At 40.8% G+C, this 19360-nt stretch overlaps 1 protein-coding gene across 1 annotated transcript; it reads left to right on the top strand.

Annotated features, from left to right (window-relative positions):
• The first annotated feature begins 13765 nt into the window (after window positions 1–13765).
• On the top strand, window positions 13766–19032 carry BMP15 (bone morphogenetic protein 15). Its single transcript, XM_060001912.1, has 2 exons — window positions 13766–14111; window positions 18176–19032. The coding sequence occupies exons 1-2, from the start codon at window positions 13787–13789 to the stop codon at window positions 19030–19032; spliced, it is 1182 nt and encodes a 393-aa protein (XP_059857895.1). The 5' UTR covers window positions 13766–13786.
• Window positions 19033–19360: the final 328 nt, after the last annotated feature.

Below are 19360 nucleotides of genomic sequence, written 5' to 3'. Positions count from 1 at the left end.
ATGAAAAAATAAAGTAACCATAGTGCAAATATAGTGGTTCTTAGCCAAATACAGATCACTAGACCATAAATATATATAATTATTATTATATTAATTATTATTAACATAATTGCCTATACAATGAAGTAAAAAATATATACCAATGGGGGTGTGGAAAGGATATTTAATTATTGATATTAGATTTATTATTTAACAATCAGGAAAAGAATATTTAGATTTAAGCCTTATGATGTACACAAAGATAAATTCAAGGTAGATTAAAGAATACATTTTAAAACTCAATCATAAGAAACTTTGAAAAAGGAGGATTGGAATAATTTTTAGATGTCCTTTGGAATTATTTTAGCGTTTTAATTCTGTTTTTAAAAATTATAAAGTTAGAGCTCAGTAGAATTTACTATATATTTTAAATCTTCTGTTTAGAGAAATGGAACAAATCTAAAAAGTAAGGAAGAAATAGTTAAGGAAATATGTACATAAAATATGATAGAAAAAGATTAATACCTACATGTATAGGGGTATTGAGAATGTACTAGATAAATAGACAAAAAACATGAAGATAATTCACAAAATAAGAAATATAAAGAGTAAACAAACATTTGGGGGCAAGTTCAAGGTCACTAATAACAAAGGAAATGTGAAGTGAAATAATAAATAGGAAGTTTTTTATATCTATTAAATCGGTCCATAATGGTTTGGTCCTTTTGGAAAGCAATTTGGTAATATGCATCTGCAGCAATAAAAATATTTTTTGACCTAGTAATTTTACTCCTGAGAGTCAATCCTATGGGGAAAACTCAATAGAAAACAAAAAAGCTAAATGTATGAATATTTTTTATAATAGTAAGAATACAGAAAACACCTAAAACTCAACAACACGGTAAAGGCTATTCAAATTTTAAATGATAGTTATGAAAACTGTGCAGAAACATGAAACTATGTGTTAGAGATAAAGAAACTAAAACACAGGAAAGCCAAGTCAGTTCTCCAAGTTCATTCAGTCAGTAAATGATAAAGCTGGGACTTGAACTCAAGCAATGCAGAAGAGTCTGTGGGTATCTTAGTCTGCTCACTCTGCTATAACAAAATACCATAAACAGGGTGGCTTAAACAACAGCAATATATTTTCTTATGGTTCTGGAGACAGAAAAGTCAAAGATCAAGGTTCTGGCAGAGTTCAGTTTCTGGTGAGAGCTCTCTTCCTGAGCTGCAGACAGCAGCCTTCTCACAGTGTCCTTGCATAGTGGAGAGAGAAATCTCTGGTGATTCAGCCTCTTTTCTAAGGATACCAATTCTATCAGATCAGGGCCTCACACTTACGACCTCATGTTGCCTTAATCATCTCCTTAAAGATTCTATCTCCAATACAGTCACACAGGAGATTAGGGCTTCCATATATGAACCTAGGGGGACACAAATCAGTTCATGACATTCTGTCCCTTGCCCCCCCAAATTTCTGTCCTTATTGCATGCACAATACATTCATTCCACCCCAATAGCCCCCAAAGACTTAATACGTTCCAGCATCACTCTAATGTCAAAAGTCCAAAGTCTCATCTAAATATCATCTAAATAAGATATGGATGAGACTTGAGGTACAATTGATCCTGAGGCAAAATTCCTCTCCAGCTGTGAACCTGTGAAACCAGGCAAGTTACATGCTTCCCAAATACAGTGGTGGAACAGGCATAGGATAGAAAATCCCACTCCAAAAGATAGAAATAGGAAAGAAGGAAGGAGTGAAGGGTTTCAAGCAAGTCCATACCTAGCAAGGCAAATTCCATTAAATGTTAAGTTTCAAAAATAATCCTCTTTGGCTTGATATCCTGCCTTCTGGACCCACAGAGGTGGCAGTCCCACACAAAAGGCTCCAGGCAGCCCTTTCCCCACAGCTCTAGTTGAGGGCCATCTGGCTTGCTGACACTGAGGGGACAACGATACTCTGGAACCAAGGAGGAAGCCCTGATGGTCTCTGAATCACCTTCAGGGCCATTTTTCCCTTTTTTTGAATAGTGCGTGTTTGCAGCCAAATGGTCCTATGGGCTGGTCCTGTGAGACCTAGGAAGTCTGACAGCCTTCCTTCATTTCATTTTTTCTGTCCTCTTTAGGCCCAACTGGCAGTGTTTCTGTTGGTGTAATCCCATCTCTATTCCTAGCTTCTGCTGAGATGGCTGATCAAATTTATGAGTTGCACCCATGATCTCCTTATCAAATGATTGTTCAGCCACACCCTTTATGTTCTCTTCAGAACAAGCTTTCTCGGTTTTTTTGCAATATGGCTAGACTAAGAATTTTCAAAATCTCCAAGTTCTGCTTCCTTTTTACCTAACAATTCCTTCTTAAATTCATCTCTTTTCTCTCACATTTTACTATAAAAAGTAAGGAGGACCCAAGCTGCATCTTCAATACTTTGCTTAGATATCTCCTCGGCTAAATATTCAATTTCATCACTCTCAACTTCTACCTTCCACAAAACACTAGAACACAATTCAGCCAAGTTCACTGCCACATTATAACAAGATCGCCTTTCCTCCAGTTTCCAATAACTTATTCTTCATTTCTGTCTGAGATCTCACCAGAATCACCTTTAATATCCATATTTCTATTATGTACCTCAAAACTCTTCCAGCCTCTACCCATTACCCAATTTTGAAGCCACTTCCACATTCTTAGGTACTTGTTATATCAGCACCCTACTTCTAGTTACCAAAATCTGTATTAATCAGCATTCTCCAGAGAAACAGAACTAACAGGATATTTATATTTATATATAATTTATTATAAGGAATTGGCTCACATGCTTGTGGAGGCTGAGATATCCCAAGGTCTGCAGTAGGCAAGCTGGAGACCCAGGAGAGCTGATGGTGTAGTTCCAGTCCGGGTCCAAAGGTCTGAGAACCAGGAGAGCCAATGGTATAAGTTCCAGTTTGAGAGCCAGCAGGCTCAAGACACCAAAAGAACTGATTTTTCAATTACAGTCCAAAGGCAGGAAAAGACCTATGTCCTAGCTCAAGCACTCAGGCATGAAGAGTTCCCTCTTATTCACAGAATAGTCAAAGTTTTTGTTCTATTCAGGCCTTCAACAGATTGGATGGGGCCAACCCATATTAGGGAAAACAATCTGCTTTACTCAGTCTACCAAGTCAAATGTTAATCTTATCCAGAAATACCCTCACAAACACACCTAGAATAATGTTTGACCAAATGTCTGGGTATCCCTTGGCTCAACCAAGTTAACACAAAATTAGCCATCACAGTGGGTTTAACCATGGGAATATTTTACTTAGTGCCCACCCTCCTTGATGCTTATTACTTGGCCCTTCGTACAACTTTCTTAATTATTTTGCCGTTTACTTTTCCAATTGTATTTTTATGGATTCTAATTATTATTATTAGGATTTTCATTGGAATTGCCTTCATCCAATTCAGCCTCCACACTACTGCCAGGACAAACTTCAAGTACAAAACAGATATTGTTCTTCTCTTGATTAAAATATTTTGAGTTTCCCAAACTCTCTAAACTCCTCAGCAGGGATATTAGACCTTTCATGATCTGACCCCTGCCAATCAGTCTAGTGTCCTGCCCCACTTCTCTTCCTGCACTCTAATCATCTCTAATAAGTTATATTTCCCAAAAGTGTGCTCTCTCTTCCATGCTTTTGCTTGTGCTTACCCCTCTGCTTAGAATGTTCCATTAATCCTCCTGTGCCAGATAAACTCTTATACTTCTCTGTGAAGCTTTCCTTAACCCTGCAATATGGCTTAGGAACTGTCCTTCTGTGTCCCACAGTTTCCTATATTTACATCTATTCTGACACTTATCTCTGTATGTTTATTTCCTTTCTAGTTGTCTGCCTTCCCTACAGGACTGCATGTTCCTTGAGATCAGATACACAGTGGTATACCCAGTGCCCAGCACCCTGTAATTGACTCAATATATGTTTGTTGAAGAAATGAGTTGTTGTAACAGTAATGAAATGTATAAAGAGGTTATTGTAATTTCTTGGGGGAGAAGATACTTTTGAGGGGTAGAATCAATAGGATCTGGGGACCAAATATGAAGCGTGAAGGAGAGAAACGATTCAAGGATGACTGGGGTTTTTTTTGGCAGAGAAAGTGGTAGTGCAATAAGAGAAGGGAATACATGATGGAGAACTGGCTTGGGAAAGTAGATATGTGTTGTTAGGACAAGAGTAGCATATGACAGCAGGAAATTCAGGCAGAGGTGCCCAGCTGGCAATTAGAAATACTAACTGGAGCTTGAGATTGAAATAAGGAGACCAAAATCACTCAGAGAGGATAGCTGATGTTGTGGGAATGTGATGGCATAGAAAGAATCTGCAGAAAGAGAAGAGAGTTGGGAAGAGAATCATGAGGAAAATCTACTCTGAGTGGGCCAGAGGAAAAATGGAGCCTTGAGAGGCAAAGAAAGAGCTGTCAGAAAGGTAATAAGAGAACCTGATGTGTGCTGGCTCATGGAAGCCTAGGGGGAAGAAAAAATAATTTCAAAGAGGAAGAAATCAGCAGCGTTAGAGGATCACAAAAAAGGAGGACAGAGATTTACACTATGGGAAGATTGTTGAAACATCTGAGATAATAGTATTGGTTGAATAGCAGGACCGGAAGTCAGTATACAATTATGTATTATGAAGCTAGAAGTTTGATGGCAAAAGGAGGGAAAGAGACGGAAATATATCTCTAGGGAGTAGAAACATTGAGAGACAAGCTTGTTTAATATAGCTACTTGTAGAGTTCCTTACATAAGTGATTGAGCAATTTTTAAAATTCACCCAATTGATTGCATGGCAAATATTATTTTCCAGTCCTCCCCACCTCTACTCACACCACAAACCCTTACCAATCCTGTAAAAATGTACATGTCATACAATATAAATTCATGTTCTCAAACTCTATCTTACATGGCTCAAAGCAAGGCCCTTCAATTGGGCGAATCAATCAAATTCCACTCTTGATGAAGAGACAGTTACGACTTCTGGTCTCAAATTCCATATGTTAAATGCCAAACCATATTCCTTCTTATGCAAAACATCTTTCCAGAGCACCTCTCTAAACGTCCTTCTCCCACTGATGACACCCTGCCTCTCTCTCTCTTTTTCTGTTCTCTCTCAGTTTTTACCTTCCTTTCTCCTTTATCCTTCTCCACAGAGAATTCAGAGCTTCATAGTTTGTAAATAATAATTACTGTGTATAATATCTTGATTTGACTGTGGGAGTGAGGGCAGGAGGGGAGAGAAAGTGATTAGAATTGGGAAAACATAGTGGCTTATGCAAGATAACACAACAAGTGCAAAGCTGAGCCAGACAGGATGAGAAGCCCAGATTTTATGGCATCACAGGCCCTATTACATCATCCACTTACATATTACCCCCCAAACTCAGCTTACCCATATAGAAAGTACCCAGACAATAGTTCCCAGCTAGAGTTGTACTTCATCCATCCAATGACCTTCCCCTCTACATACCAAATCTATAAGACCTGAGTGCTCAGCCAAGCCCTTTCTGCTCAACCCAGACTTCAGGATTTCAAAATTCTTGTCTCTCAGGACCAAATTCACCTACCACTCCACGATTTTCCACAAATAGGGGAAAATTAACTAACATTGATTGACTACAACCTAGGTGCCAGGCATTCAACCTTCATATGGGCAAAGTTGGTACTATTGGTTTGATTTTACAGGTGAGAAACTGAGGCTCAATGAGGGGCTTTTCTAAGATTATGTACCTAATAAGTTGGCAAAGGGGAATTTGAACAAAATAAGTCCAAGGTCTGTATTCTTTCCACTACCCCTCTATGGGACAACTTCTATGGGACCTTTATTTAACCAGGCCCAGAATGCTCGTTTGTATCCTATGTTTTCCCAAGTGTTATCTCCTATTCAATTCTCCAATTTCCTGTTTCTTCAAAGAACTAATAAAATTCACCAATGGAAGGAAGTTATGCTTAGTAGTTGACAGGGAGCAGAGTATAGAGGGAAAGTACAATGGAGCTTGATTTGATTCTCTCATTTCTCACCTACAATTCCAGTCCAGGCTCTAGGAAAAGGGTAGAAATCTTTTGACCTGGGATACTGGACTCCCATAAACATCAACCCTAGCCATCCCAGAAAAGCCTAGTAGACTAAATGAGTTTGATTTTCTTTTGGATAGGCCTGAAAGTGGCCAGAAGAGGACATATCTTGGTCTTTCACCAGGTTTTTGATATCTGCGATCCAGGCCTCTCCTGTCCCTCCACAGGGACTATGGAAAGCCTGTGGTTTTTTAGAGCTGTTTGTCTAATGGACTTGGCTTTGCTAGGGGATCCTAACCCACCCATGCTCCATGCCGTTCCTTCTCAAGCCCAAAGGGCTCTACTGAAAATGATCTATCTCTGGAAATGGCCCAAAACCCTGCTGCATTCCACTTAGTTCTCTACCTTAGGTATGTGGGATTAGGAGTATACGTGATTTTAATCTGACTTTTAGGTCAACAACAGGATGATTAAAACTGCCCACAGTATATTTTAGGCTCTAAGTCAATTTTTTCCCCTTGCACTTTGTTATATTTCAGATTGGCTTGTTTCTGCTCCAGTGTCATCACAACATCATCTGTTCTGGGTAAAGTGGTACTGTTAGCTTTTCCCATCAGCTGCGTCCCACTTCCAATTTCTCTGTCTGGCCCCCTCTTTCTTTTTTAGCACTCCTCCCTCCATCAGAGACTTCCAGTAACACTAAGCCTTTGTTCAGGGAGATAAAGCTCATGGGATAAGGTCCAGTGATAAGCTAACAGGAGTGATGGTTTAATGCAGTGAGGATCTCAATGATTCCCTGAAATCCTACCATTTAAATATCCTCCAACTTCCCCAAATAAATACCCCACTCATGATCATGCACAGCCATGTAGCCGCTCTCAAAAACGGCCAAGGAAACAGATAAACAGATTCATTCACTCATTCACTTATTCATTTATTTAACAATTTTTGTTGAGCACCTCAGCTGAAGGCATTATAGGCAAGGGGAATAGCATGAGAAAAGATGGGGGGATTAAGGGGGAGCTTGCCTGATTCCAAGAACTGTAAGTTCTTGAGCTTAAATGAAGTGTAGGATGCAAATGTGCATGTGAATATAGACGAGACCTGAGAAATAGTTACAGGTCAGATCAGAAAGGGCCTTGCTTGTCATTCTGAGGAGTCTGGGTGCACCAATAGTGGCTGCACCAATTTACACTCCCATTAACAGTGTACAAAGGTTCCCTTTTCTTCACATCCTTGCCAACATTTGTTATTTGTGTTCTTCCTTTCTTTTTTGTTTTTTAACATCTTTTTTCTTAACATCTTTATTGGAGTATAATTGCTTTACAATGGTGTGTTAGTTTCTGCTTTATAACAAAGTGAATCAGTTATACATATACATACGTCCCCATGTCTCTTCCCTCTTGTGTCTCTCTCCCTCCCACCCTCCCTATCCCACTCCTCTAGGTGGTCACAAACCAGTGAGCTGATCTCCCTGTGCTATGTGGCTGCTTTCCACTAGCTATCTATTTTACGTTTGGTAGTGTATATATGTCCATGCCACTCTCTCACTCTGTCCCAGCTGACCCTTCCCCCTCCCTGTATCCTCACGTCCATTCTCTAGTAGGTCTGTGTCTTTATTATTGTCTTGCCCCTAGGTTCTTCATGACCATTTTTTTTTTAGATTCCATATGTATGTGTTAGCATATGGTATTTGTTTTTATCTTTCTGACTTACTTCACTCTGTATGACAGACTCTAGGTCCATCCACCTCACTACAAATAATTCAATTTCATTTTTTATGGCTGAGTAATGTTCCATTGTATATATGTGCCACATCTTCTTTATCCATTCATCCTTTTTGACCCACCTCCTAGAGAAATGGAAAAAAGACAAAAATAAACAAATGGGACCTAATGAAACTTAAAAGTTTTGCACAGCAAAGGAAACCATAAACAAGATGAAAAGACAACCCTCAGAATGGGAGAAAATATTTGCTATGAAGCAATGGACAAAGGATTAATCTCCAAAATCTACAAGCAGCCCTTACAGCTCAATATCAAAAAAACAAACAACCCAATCAAAAAATGGTCAGAAGACCTAAATAGACATTTCTCCAAAGAAGATATACAGACTGCCAACAAACACATGAAAGAATGCTCAACATCATTAATCATTAGAGAAATGCAAATCAAAACTACAATGAGATATCATCTCACACTGGTCAGAATGGCCATCATCAAAATATCTACAAACAATAAATGCTGGAGAGGGTGTGGAGAAAAGGGAATCCTCTTGCACTGTTGGTGGGAATGTAAATTGATACAGCCACTATGGAGAACAGTATGGTGGTTTCTTCAAAAACTAAAAATAGAACTACCATACAACCCAGCAATCCCACTCCTGGGCATATACCCTGAGAAAACCGTAATTCAAAAGAGTCATGCACCAAAATGTTCATTGCAGCTCTATTTACAATAGCCAGGACATGGAAGCAACCTATTTGTGTTCTTTCTGATGATAGCCATTTTCACAGGTATGAAGTGATATCTCATTGTGGTATTGATTTGCATTTCTCTGATGGTTAGCGATGTTGAGCATTTTTTCATGTGCCTGTTGACCACCTGTATGTCTTCTTTGGGAAAATGCCTATTCAGGTCTTTTGCTCATCTTTTAAATAAGGTTGTCTGGGTTTTTTGATATTTTAATACTTTTGATGAGTATGAGCTGCTTATATATTTTGGACATTAACCGCTATTGGTCATATCATTTACAAATTATGTCTTCCTTGTACTGAGTTGTTGTGGCCCAGGATCCATTTGTATTCAGCCATGCCAATCCCTGCGAAGCTGACATACAATAGAAGATGGAGTGATACGTATGCAACCAGTCTCTGTAGGTCTTTCAGGGGAAGCACAGTCTCCCTACCTTTAATGTGGGAAGTCAGTTACCTAGTCATTTGCTTTATTATCAAATTAAAGAAATACAAGTAGCTACTGGGATCAAACAGAGGGAGGCCATAGAATGGGAATACGGTCAATGATTACTGATGACTTGATTACCCAAAAATGACCAAAAGCTCCAAAGACAGCAGGTGTCTCTGAGGCCAAAAGGAACTTCAGAGTGTATCATGCTTAGCTCTTACTTAGCTCTTGCTTGCTTGCTTGGCTAAAAGAAAACCTGGTCTTCTAGTTGTCTGGGAATGTTATGGTCTATAAGCAATGATGAGAGTTAAAATTCTGTACTCAGGAATCCTTGTGGGATTATCTTATTGGGGAACTGAGTCTTCTTAAGGGGCTAAATGTTCATTGGCAGCTTATATAGCAACTTACAAGATACAAAGAGAGGGGCTCTGAAATTTCCTCTAAGTTGGGTCCAAATCCCAGTGGATTCCACCATTTGTGAGCTGTACAACCTTGGACAAGTTTCCTTTTCTGATTTTCAACTTCTTTACCTATAAATGCGAATATAGTACTTAACTCACAGAGTTGATATGAAGATAAAATGAGATATAATATGTAAAATGATACAGTCTAGTGCCAAATAAATATTTCTATAAAATATACCATACTCTCTGTTTTAAGGAAAATGATTTTTTTAACAGAACATCTAGAAAATAGGTCCATATTTTAAGAACTCAGAAGAGTAATCAGAGGAAATATCATGGTTATGGGAAATATTTCCTATCTTTTATGTCTCTATCAAGGTTGTTATCTTCTTGAGAGAGAAACTGTTTGATCGTGGTGTCCCCCAACCTACTGCAGTGCCAAGCATAGTACTGGGAGTGTTAAAGACCAAGAACTTGTCTTATTAATTTCTGTACTCCTAGAGTCTAGTACAGTATCTAAAACATAATATGCTTATTATATGCATTGACTCATTTAATCTTCATGACAGTCTTCTGAAATATTGCTATTATTATCCTTGTTATTAGATGAGGAAACTGAGGTACAGAGAGGTTAAGTCAATTGCAAAAATTACCAAGCTAGTTAAGTGGTAGAGCTGGAATTTGAACCCAGGCAGTCTGGCAATAGGCCTGCACCCTTAACACCTTACACAACCACATAGGAGGTACTTATTAGATATTTGTTGAATGAACACAATTGTAAGGAAATGTAAATTATAATCATGTAAAAGATGATGTTTAAAGTACATATGTACTTTAAACAATACCCATGCTCCCCCAAATTGGATAAAAATCTATTCTTTTGTAAATTTCATGCCTTTTACCAGTGTGCCCAGCATATTATAGTTTGAAAAGTTAACCCACAGTGTGCATTAAGGTTTCCTGCTGCTCAAAGCAACTTGTGGTGACCTATTTTGTTGTGTCAAGAACACTTTTAGTCATATCAATAATCACCTCCTAAACTGTCCAATTTAAATAATTAGTGTTTTCACATACTGGCTTTTTCTAAAGCAGAAAGGCCTGGTAAATATCATTTAGTAGATCCTGTTCCAATCACCTATAACCTGCCCCTCCACTCCACCCCACCCCTCCAACCATAAAGGCTGGAAAGACAGTTGGTGCCCTCTTCTGGGGGTTTGGGGCAGTAGCATACATCAGGCCCACCAGGGGGCATTTCCAGGAAATAATCAAGTCAGCTTCTTTCAATTCTGGTGATAAGAATGGAGTTAGTTTTTGGATCTCTTTCTGAAATAAGAAAGCTGAACTATTCATTCAGGTGAGTCTTCTGAAGCCCTGGTGAGTAGAGGGATGGAATAAAAATTCAGCTGAACTTTAGAAGGATGCTGAGTAGATATTTCCTTCAGTCAGTTACACTTTACATACAGTTTAAAATCATAGGTTATTAATGATAAATTTTAACATTTATTTAAGAGTATCTATATGCTAATACTTTGTATACATTATCTCATTTAAATCTCACCACAGCCCTAAAGAATATTCCAAATTTACAGTTAAGAAAGCTGAGATGCAGAGAGGTTAAGCAACAGACAAAAATGGCAGAACCAGGAATTCTAACCCAAATCATGTTATTTCCAGTGAATATGTTGTCTCTTTTTACTTCTTTTGATCCTGTATCAAAATCTTACTACTATGGCAGAAAAATGTTCTTGACGTATATAATCCCACTCAAATACCACAGAAACATCAAAGAAAACTGTGCTGGGAACTCTTGTATGGATCCTTTGCTAGTTGTCCTAATAACTTGCTCTTTTACTGAGTTATGTTGGATAGAAAATAGGAAGTTTAAATTGGTAACAGAGGTCAAGGGCCAAAGAGAATGTCGGGAGGCAGAGAAGGGGGAAAGGAAGCAGGGAGAAGCGGTGTGGACATGGAGGACAGAGAAACTTATGGGCCACCTCTCCACAGCTCATATGAGGTCAGAACTAGCACTTCAGGGTAAGCTCAGCTTTCTGGAGAGCACAACTTGCATGAAATGTAATAATAATTAACCTGTGTCTAGTACTTACTTTGTGCCAGGCACTCTTTTAAGTGCTGTACATGTGTTAACTCATTAAATACTCACAAAAATCCTATGAAGTAAGTCTTTTGATTAACCTCATTTTACATATATATATTACAAAATTGAAGAAGAGAGAGGCTATGGTTTCCATTTCACAGATGAGGAAACTGAGGCACAGAGAAGTTGAGTAACTTGTCCAAGGTCAAGCTAATGAGTGGTAGAGCTGGAGTTTGAAATTAGGATCCTGAATCCAGAGCTGTGTTCTTACCCATTATGATATATTATCCCTCCCAACATGTTGGAAAGATAAAAATTGTTGCAGGAAATGTTTACTTCAGATACCTGTGTGTGTGTGTGTGTGTGTGTGTGTGTGTGTGTGCGCTTGTGTTTCTATTGGGTCTGATGTAAAATATATTTATTCCTGTGAATCACAGACCAAAATATCTAAAAGCTACTGTTCTAGCAATAGTAGCAATACCTGAATTGCACATCTTCAAACTCAGTAGAGGTAATGCCAGATCGCTCTATAAAACAATTGTACCAAATCACATTCCCACCAGCGGTGTAAGAGAGTTACCTGCATTCTACATCCTCACCTAGATTTAATAGCATCAGACTTTTAATATGTTGCCAATTCAATGGATGTGGAAGCACATGTGGTTTTAAATTGCATTTTTCTGATTCCTTTTACATCTTTTCATGTTTTGGCCATTCAGGTTTTGCCTATTGTGAACATTCTGCTTATATCTCTTACTTGTATGTCATTGTATACAATAAAAATGTACACAATACAACACTCACAACAACTCTCTGTAGGAGCCAGCAGTACAAATGAAGAAACTCAGTCTGGGAGTAACCTTGCTTGAGGTCACCAGCTAATGGGTTGTTGACTTGGGATTTGAGTCCAGAACTAGAGGGCCCATATCTTTTGTTTTACGATACATGCCAGGGACCAAGGCCATGTTAGAAAAAACAGAGGAAGGAAACAAATAATTTCTAGCATGTAACCATATATCATATGCCTAATTAGGTTTTGTGGAATTAACACAGATTATTTCCTTGTATCCTCACAACAAGCTATGAGATAAAACATGTTATCTCCATTTTACAGGTGAGGAGACTGAGGCTCAGGGAAACGAAGAGATTTGCTTTGGAGAGGTTAAATGACTGCTAATAAGAGAAAGAATCACAGGTCTGTCTGTTTACAAAGTCCATGCCTGTTCCACAAGAGCCACATCTTGACCTCCTGCCCCACCTTCTCCTTAGAGCCCCAGCAAACTGATTCTACTTGGACAGGGCCAGGACAACACCTACCATTTTTCTGAAGAATCCTGGTGTGGGGTAGCCTTAACTGGCTCAGCCCTGATGCCTCCATTAACCAGCCAAGCTAGGTCAGCTTCCAGCCAGCTTCCACAGATTCATCTCCCACTGCCCCAGGCTTCTCTGATGAAGCCCACTCAGGATCTCAACACCTTCCATGGGGAAACCAGAAAATTCTAAGTCAGAGTTCTCAAACTTGGCTGTGCATTAAAATCACCTGCAGAGCTTTAAAACATCCTGATGCCCTTGTAACACCCCAGACCCACAACATCAGAACCTTTGGGGATGGTACCCAGGAATCCATAATAGTTAAAACTCTCCAGGTGATTTCAGTGTAGAGTCAAGATTGAGAACCACTGTTAAGGTATCTTCTTCAAGCTCCAGCAGCCATACTCACACAGAGGTTCCCATATTTTAGTGGGAACTTCTTGGAGGATTTAAGATTCAGATTTCTGGAGCGTATCCTCAGAGAGTTCATGTTTTGGGCTGGGCCCCGGAGCCTGAATTCTTAACAATTACCTCAGATAGTCTCACTGCAAGTCCTTAGTAGACCACATTTTGGGAAATGCTGCATTAGGAAAAGTATTGCATGGAAGTGGGATGGGAGCAGGAGGCCTCTGGCCCTTTAAGGACTGATTAAGGTGCTGCCTTTAAAGCTCTGGAGTGGAGCAGGATAGGGTTGCTTCTTTTCATCCTAGTGGATAAGGTAAGGGAGCAGGTCCTGGGATGGACCTCTCCTTTTAAGTGCTATCTTGTTCCTGGCCCTGGAGAGCAGGAGGGGCATGTTGCCTTGTCCCTCCTGCGTTTCTGTTTGTTTTGATGCAAAGAGGACAATTTAGAAGACCTCCTTTTGGTCAAGGAGATCCTCCTAGAGGAAGCAACATAGGACCTGCCTGCCTGCCTTTCATTTTTTCTTGCCCTATCCTTTGTGGTAGTGGAGCCTGGATGCTATTACCTGTGTGAAAGGAAAGGGTCAGAGTGGCATCCTTTGGGCTTGTGCTGGAAAGTGTTGCTGAACACCAAGCCTTTCAAGATGGTCCTCCTGAGCATCCTTAGAATCCTTCTTTGGGGACTGGTGTTTTTTATGGAACACGTGGTCCAAATGACACAGGTAGGGCAGCCTTCTGTTGCCCTCCTGCCTGAGGCCCCTACCTTGCCCCTGATTCGGGAACTGCTAGAAGAAGCCCCTGGCAAGCAGCAGAGGAAGCCACGGGTCCTAGGGCCTCCCTTGCGGTATATGCTGGAGTTGTACCAGCATTCAGCTGATGAGAGTGGGCACCCTAGGGAGAACCGCACCATTGGGGCCACCATGGTGAGGCTGGTGAGGCCGTTGGGTAATGTAGCAAGACCTCTCAGAGGTGAGTTATCATACCATATTGTCCTAGAGGGGAGAAAAATGGGGAAGAAGAGTGTAGAGAAAAGGGGATCTGCGAGTTTACTGTCAGGCTTCATTGCCTGGAAGGTGGTTTTCTCAGGCTTGGTTTTCAAAAGATGGCAAACTTGGGAGAAGCTGGCTCCAAGCCTGCTTCCCTTCAGGGGCCCAATTTAAGAACAGATTGCCTTGGGGCCTACCTGAGGAAGCTCTCCCAGGCCCCAGGGCAACTGAGCAATGTGTCAGCTCCTACCTTTCAAAGAAAGTCTTAATGCTTGTTATATCTCTGAAAGCTATAATTGAGAAATAGTCATATACATTCCTGTGCAGGGTTGTTTGTGTTGTTTTATTCTTAGAAGGCAAAGGGTACAGGATGCTGAAGTGGGGAAATTTACAAGGCCTCAGAAAGGACAGAAACAGGCTCACATCTGAGAGTCTGTATACCTGGCTCCGTGAGCATCTGCTATCGTATTTAATCCTTAATGACAGCTACTCTCATTAGCTGTCCTGGAGCACTTAGCCTAATTTTTAAAGATAAGAGAAGTAAAACACAGAGAGAAGTTAAATAACTTGCAGAGGTCACAAGGACAGTGGGTGGCAGAGACAGGATTTGAGTTCAAGTCTGTCTGTCCGTAACTACTTGTGTTTGAATGTGGTACCCTGATATCCTTGTACACCAAACAGTTTTTCTATTCAGACTGTGGTTGCTACTTCGGGTTTTTGGTACCAAATGTATTTTGGAGTTTTCTTTGTTCCCATTATGGTTGCTTCTGCTTTAAACATCTGCATTAGACATTGTTCCAGGGCAGCAGTGGGCTCCTGCAGTGTGGGGCTCTCTGTGAAATGCAGAAAGCCATCATTCAGGGAAATCTTGGGAACCTGGTGAGATCAATCTTAAGCCTTTGCTAGTCTCAGCGATTACAACAGACAACTTTGCTAGTCTCAGCGATTACAACAGACACGATTTATCCTCCTTCCCTCCAAGTAAAACAACTACCGTTTCCCTAAACTAACCTTTAGTGTGAACTTACCATGTGCCAGGCATTGGGCAAAGTACTTTGCAAACATTATTTTCATTAATCCTCCTCACTATCATACAGGGTAGGTACTATGAACATACCCATTTTATAGGTGAAGAAACTGAGGCTTAATGTAACACAGCTAGTAATTAACAGAGCTGGGTTTCTAACCCAGGGTTTCAGGCTCCATAGCCTGTGCTTTTAATTACCCTGTTGTGCTGACTGCTTAACAGATTTTAATTGAGCACCAAGCACTGTGTTTGGGTTGGGTATAAAGAGGCAAATAACCGCTTCCCTGACCTCCAGGAGCCCCCACTATGGTAGAATAGATAGATAAGTAATCACACAATGGTGGTGGAGTGTGGCAAATGCTTTGAAAAGGATAAGCAGTAGGGCTCCCGGGACTCCAAAGAAGAAATAGGTTGCTGCTTAGTGCAAGGAGAGGGAAGCAGTGAGACAGTTGGAAGACCTCAATGAGGAGGTGGTATTTGAGCTGGACTTTTGCATAAGGAGTAAAGAGATAATGCATACAAGGAGGGGAATGCATTCTGATTAAGGAAAAAGAAGATAACTTGGTGTGGGTGGAGGTTTACTCAACAAATATTTATTTGGCAAATGCTAAGTGCTAGACATTGTACTAGGTGGCGGGAATATGATCAAGATAGGCATGGTTCTCATGGGTGAGACAAGTAAGTAAACACGGATAGTTGTAAATTGTGGTGAATGCTATCAAAGAATGAAATAGGTGGTTTTGATAGAGAATAACAAAGAGATCTTCCCTTTGCATGGGATCGTCAGGGAAGGCATCTTTGAAGAGGTGATATTTGAGCTGAGGTCTGTAAGATAAGAAGCTCTGCATGAGAAGGGGAGCGAGAAGGAGAAGTCTGATCTAGGCAGAGGGAACAACATGTGCAAAGACCTAAAGGGTGGAAAGAAGCTTGTCCGACTTGAAGAACAGAAGGAAGATCAGGATGGTTGGAACCTAGTGAGACTGTGGAGAGCAATGGGATATGAGACTCAGAGGTCATTTCAAGGGATCTGGGTTTCATTCCCAAGTGCAACTGGGAGCTGCACAAATCAATTCTGTACAGATGATATGAGGCTAGAAAGGAAGATGCCTAGAATTAGGCCAGTACCCTGGTCTGACTGTGGGACATACCGGCATCTAGGGACTCTGGAAAGGATCCAGAAATGGATGACAAGAGAGCTGGGCCTGATCTTTCCATCAGGAGATGACCCAGCTGAATCGAGCTTGCCTGGAGAGCTATTCCAGGTTCAATCACACAGGATGTGTGAGTCAGCCATTTCCCTGAAAAGTTCTGAGCAGACCCTTCTTGGCTCTGATCCTTAGCAACCCCACCCTGCTTCAGGAAATATGTGATGTCAGGGTCTGAAAGGAAAGGGCAGTTCCTCACCAGACAGCCTGTTAGAGGCTGGGTTTGGATTCCTTTTCAGGCAGGGTGGGGCAGATGTATGCATGGGTCTCTTGGAAAGATTATTGTAGGATGGGAGTATGGAGTAATTTGAGAAAGCAAATACAAGCCTGGCTTGGGCCTTGTCTGAATGATATCTAAGTGCCCCAAACTTAAGGGTGTATTAAGCATGAGTTGGAACATGAACTTAAAAAAAAAATCCTGATGTGTGATTTCACTCATATGTGGAATATAAAAAAACAAAACAAATGAACAACAAAAAATAAAAACAAACTCAGGTAGAGAGATTAGATTAGTGGTTACCACCAGGGAAAGGGGGTGGGGGGTGAGTGGGTGAAATAGGTGAAGGGAGTCAACTGTGTGGTAACAGATGATGGTAACTAGGCTTGTGATTGTGATAACACTGTAGTGTACACAGATGTTGAATTATGATGCTTTACACCTGAAACTTAGATACATAATATTAAAAAAAATCCTGATGCATCAAAACATTAAAGAGTTTCTATATTGAGCGTCCCAGGCCTACTGAAGAATTCCAGGCTCCTGGATTCAGTGGAGAAGGAAGGTTAGGTGAATAATATGTAAATTAACATGGGAATGTTTACTGATGTGTGAAGATGACAGGCTTTTTCTTGCTGTGCGTGGTTTTTGTAATTGTTGCTCTTGACATTTGCCAGGAGAGGGCGCAGAAGGTCAGAGCACTGCAAGCCCAGCTTTCCAACACTTTGGCCACTGGGTGTCAGCATCACAGTTTAGATTAAAACTCTTAATCACTAAGGCATATAGCTTCTAAGTAGACTTCTTAGCTAACGAAATATTTACATGAACAGGGCCTTGTTGAAAATGGTATTTACAATGAATGGGGTAAATGAAGAATCATTTCCAGTAAGGAATGGAAAAGGGAGAGACTGAGGGTTAAGGGGGAAATGGCCCAAGAAGGGAATAGCTGCTCAAGAAGAAATTCAAATAGAAGGCAGAAATGGTAAATACCTGCCCCCACTAGGAGTAGATAGACAAAATTATTTTGTGCCATCTCAGCCCCGGATTTGAAGTGATGGCAGACCATAGCCCCCAGTATTGGACTGTCACCCTAAAGCTGCATCTGTATAGTGATATAGCATGAGGATTTGTTATTCATGTATGTCTCAATAACCCTCCTTATTGGTCACCTTTAATAGTCAGCTAATAATACATACAATATATATACACAATTCTGCATTTGAGGTGTTTTTCTCAGCCTGGTGCTGTGAGTGATCTAAAAGTTAGACACAATTTGTCTTAAGGGAAAAATACTCGGGCTCAAATCTTTATTCTAACACACTGGCTGTGCGTCCTCTGGCATAGCTTCTCTGAGCTTCAATTTCCTTGTCTACAAAATGGGGAAAATAACTATCTCATAAGGCTCTTGCAGATTCAAGAGTTAACGTATGTAAAGCATCTAATACATTAGTAAGTGCTCAATAGATGATAGCTATTATTATGATCTTGAATTCATTTTAGGGCTGCTTGTCAGTTTGCATTGAGCAGGTTTTTGAGCGAGACTCAGGCTAGGAGGTAAGAAGCTAATGCTCTGCTCTTGTTCCCTCTTACTGATGCAGGCCCCTGGCACAAACAGACCCTGGACTTTCCTCTGAGACCAAACTGGGTAGCATACCAACTAGTCAGAGCCACTGTGGTTTACCGCCATCAACTTCACCTAGCTCACTCCCACCTCTCCTGCCATGTGGAGCCCTGGGTCCAGAAAAGCCCAACCGATCACTTTCCTTCTTCAGGAAGTGGCTCCTCAAAGCCTTCCCTACTGCCCGAAGCTTGGACAGAGATGGATATCACGCAACATGTTGGGCAAAATCTCTGGAATCACAAGGGGCACAGGGTTCTACGACTCCGCTTCCTGTGTCAGCGGCCAAGAGGTAGTGAGGTTCTTGAGTTCCGGTGGCATGGCACTTCATCCTTGGACACTGCTTTCTTGTTACTCTATTTCAATGACACTCAGAGTGTTCAGAAGGCCAAACTTCTCCCAAGAGGCCTGGAAGAGTTTACGGAAATAGATCCTTCTCTTCTCTTGCGGAGGGCTCGTCAAGCAGGCAGTATCGCATCTGAGGTTCCTGGCCCCTCCAGGGAGCGTGATGGGCCTGAAAGTAACCAGTGTTCCCTCCACCCTTTCCAAGTCAGCTTCCAGCAGCTGGGCTGGGATCACTGGATCATTGCTCCCCATCTCTATACTCCAAACTATTGTAAGGGAGTCTGCCCTCGGGTACTACACTATGGTCTCAATTCTCCCAATCATGCGATCATCCAGAACCTTGTCAATGAGCTGGTGGACCAGAGCATCCCTCAGCCCTCCTGTGTCCCTTATAAGTATGTTCCCATTAGCATTCTTCTGATTGAAGCAAATGGGAGTATCCTGTACAAGGAATATGAGGATATGATTGCCCAGTCCTGCACGTGCAGGTGATAGCAAAAGTACAGCTAGCTCAGGTTTGCCTGAGAAATTAGAAAAGGGTTTAAAATAAACTAATATTAATGTTAAAGCTGCAAGTGATGCTCTACCCAATCTATAGGTTCTATTCCTTGCCTTCAGTGTTGTTACTTAAGTCTCTTCCCCTACTTTACTTTATAAAAATAGTTCTGATATCAAACATCAGTATGTTTTGACCATTAGTCAGAGCCCTTAATGTTTAAGATCTTCCTTTGGAGAGGCCCTCTCTATTTTCTTGTCTTTTCTTTATTGTGACTTTGTCAAACGTCACCAGTCCATGATTGTAGAACTTTAGGAATTGTAC

Source organism: Delphinus delphis, chromosome X (genome assembly GCF_949987515.2).
Source record: "Delphinus delphis chromosome X, mDelDel1.2, whole genome shotgun sequence".
In the NCBI taxonomy this organism is placed as follows: domain Eukaryota; kingdom Metazoa; phylum Chordata; class Mammalia; order Artiodactyla; family Delphinidae; genus Delphinus; species Delphinus delphis.
Note: the sequence above shows the minus strand (reverse complement) of the source record. Positions and strands in the feature narration are given on the sequence as shown.

Coding starts and splice junctions, on each gene's coding strand:
- BMP15 (XM_060001912.1), top strand. CDS start 13,787: ATGGTCCTCCTGAGCATCCTTAGAATCCTTCTTTGGGGACTGGTGTTT. Junction 14,112..18,175: donor TGTAGCAAGACCTCTCAGAG/GTGAGTTATCAT, acceptor TTACTGATGCAG/GCCCCTGGCACAAACAGACC.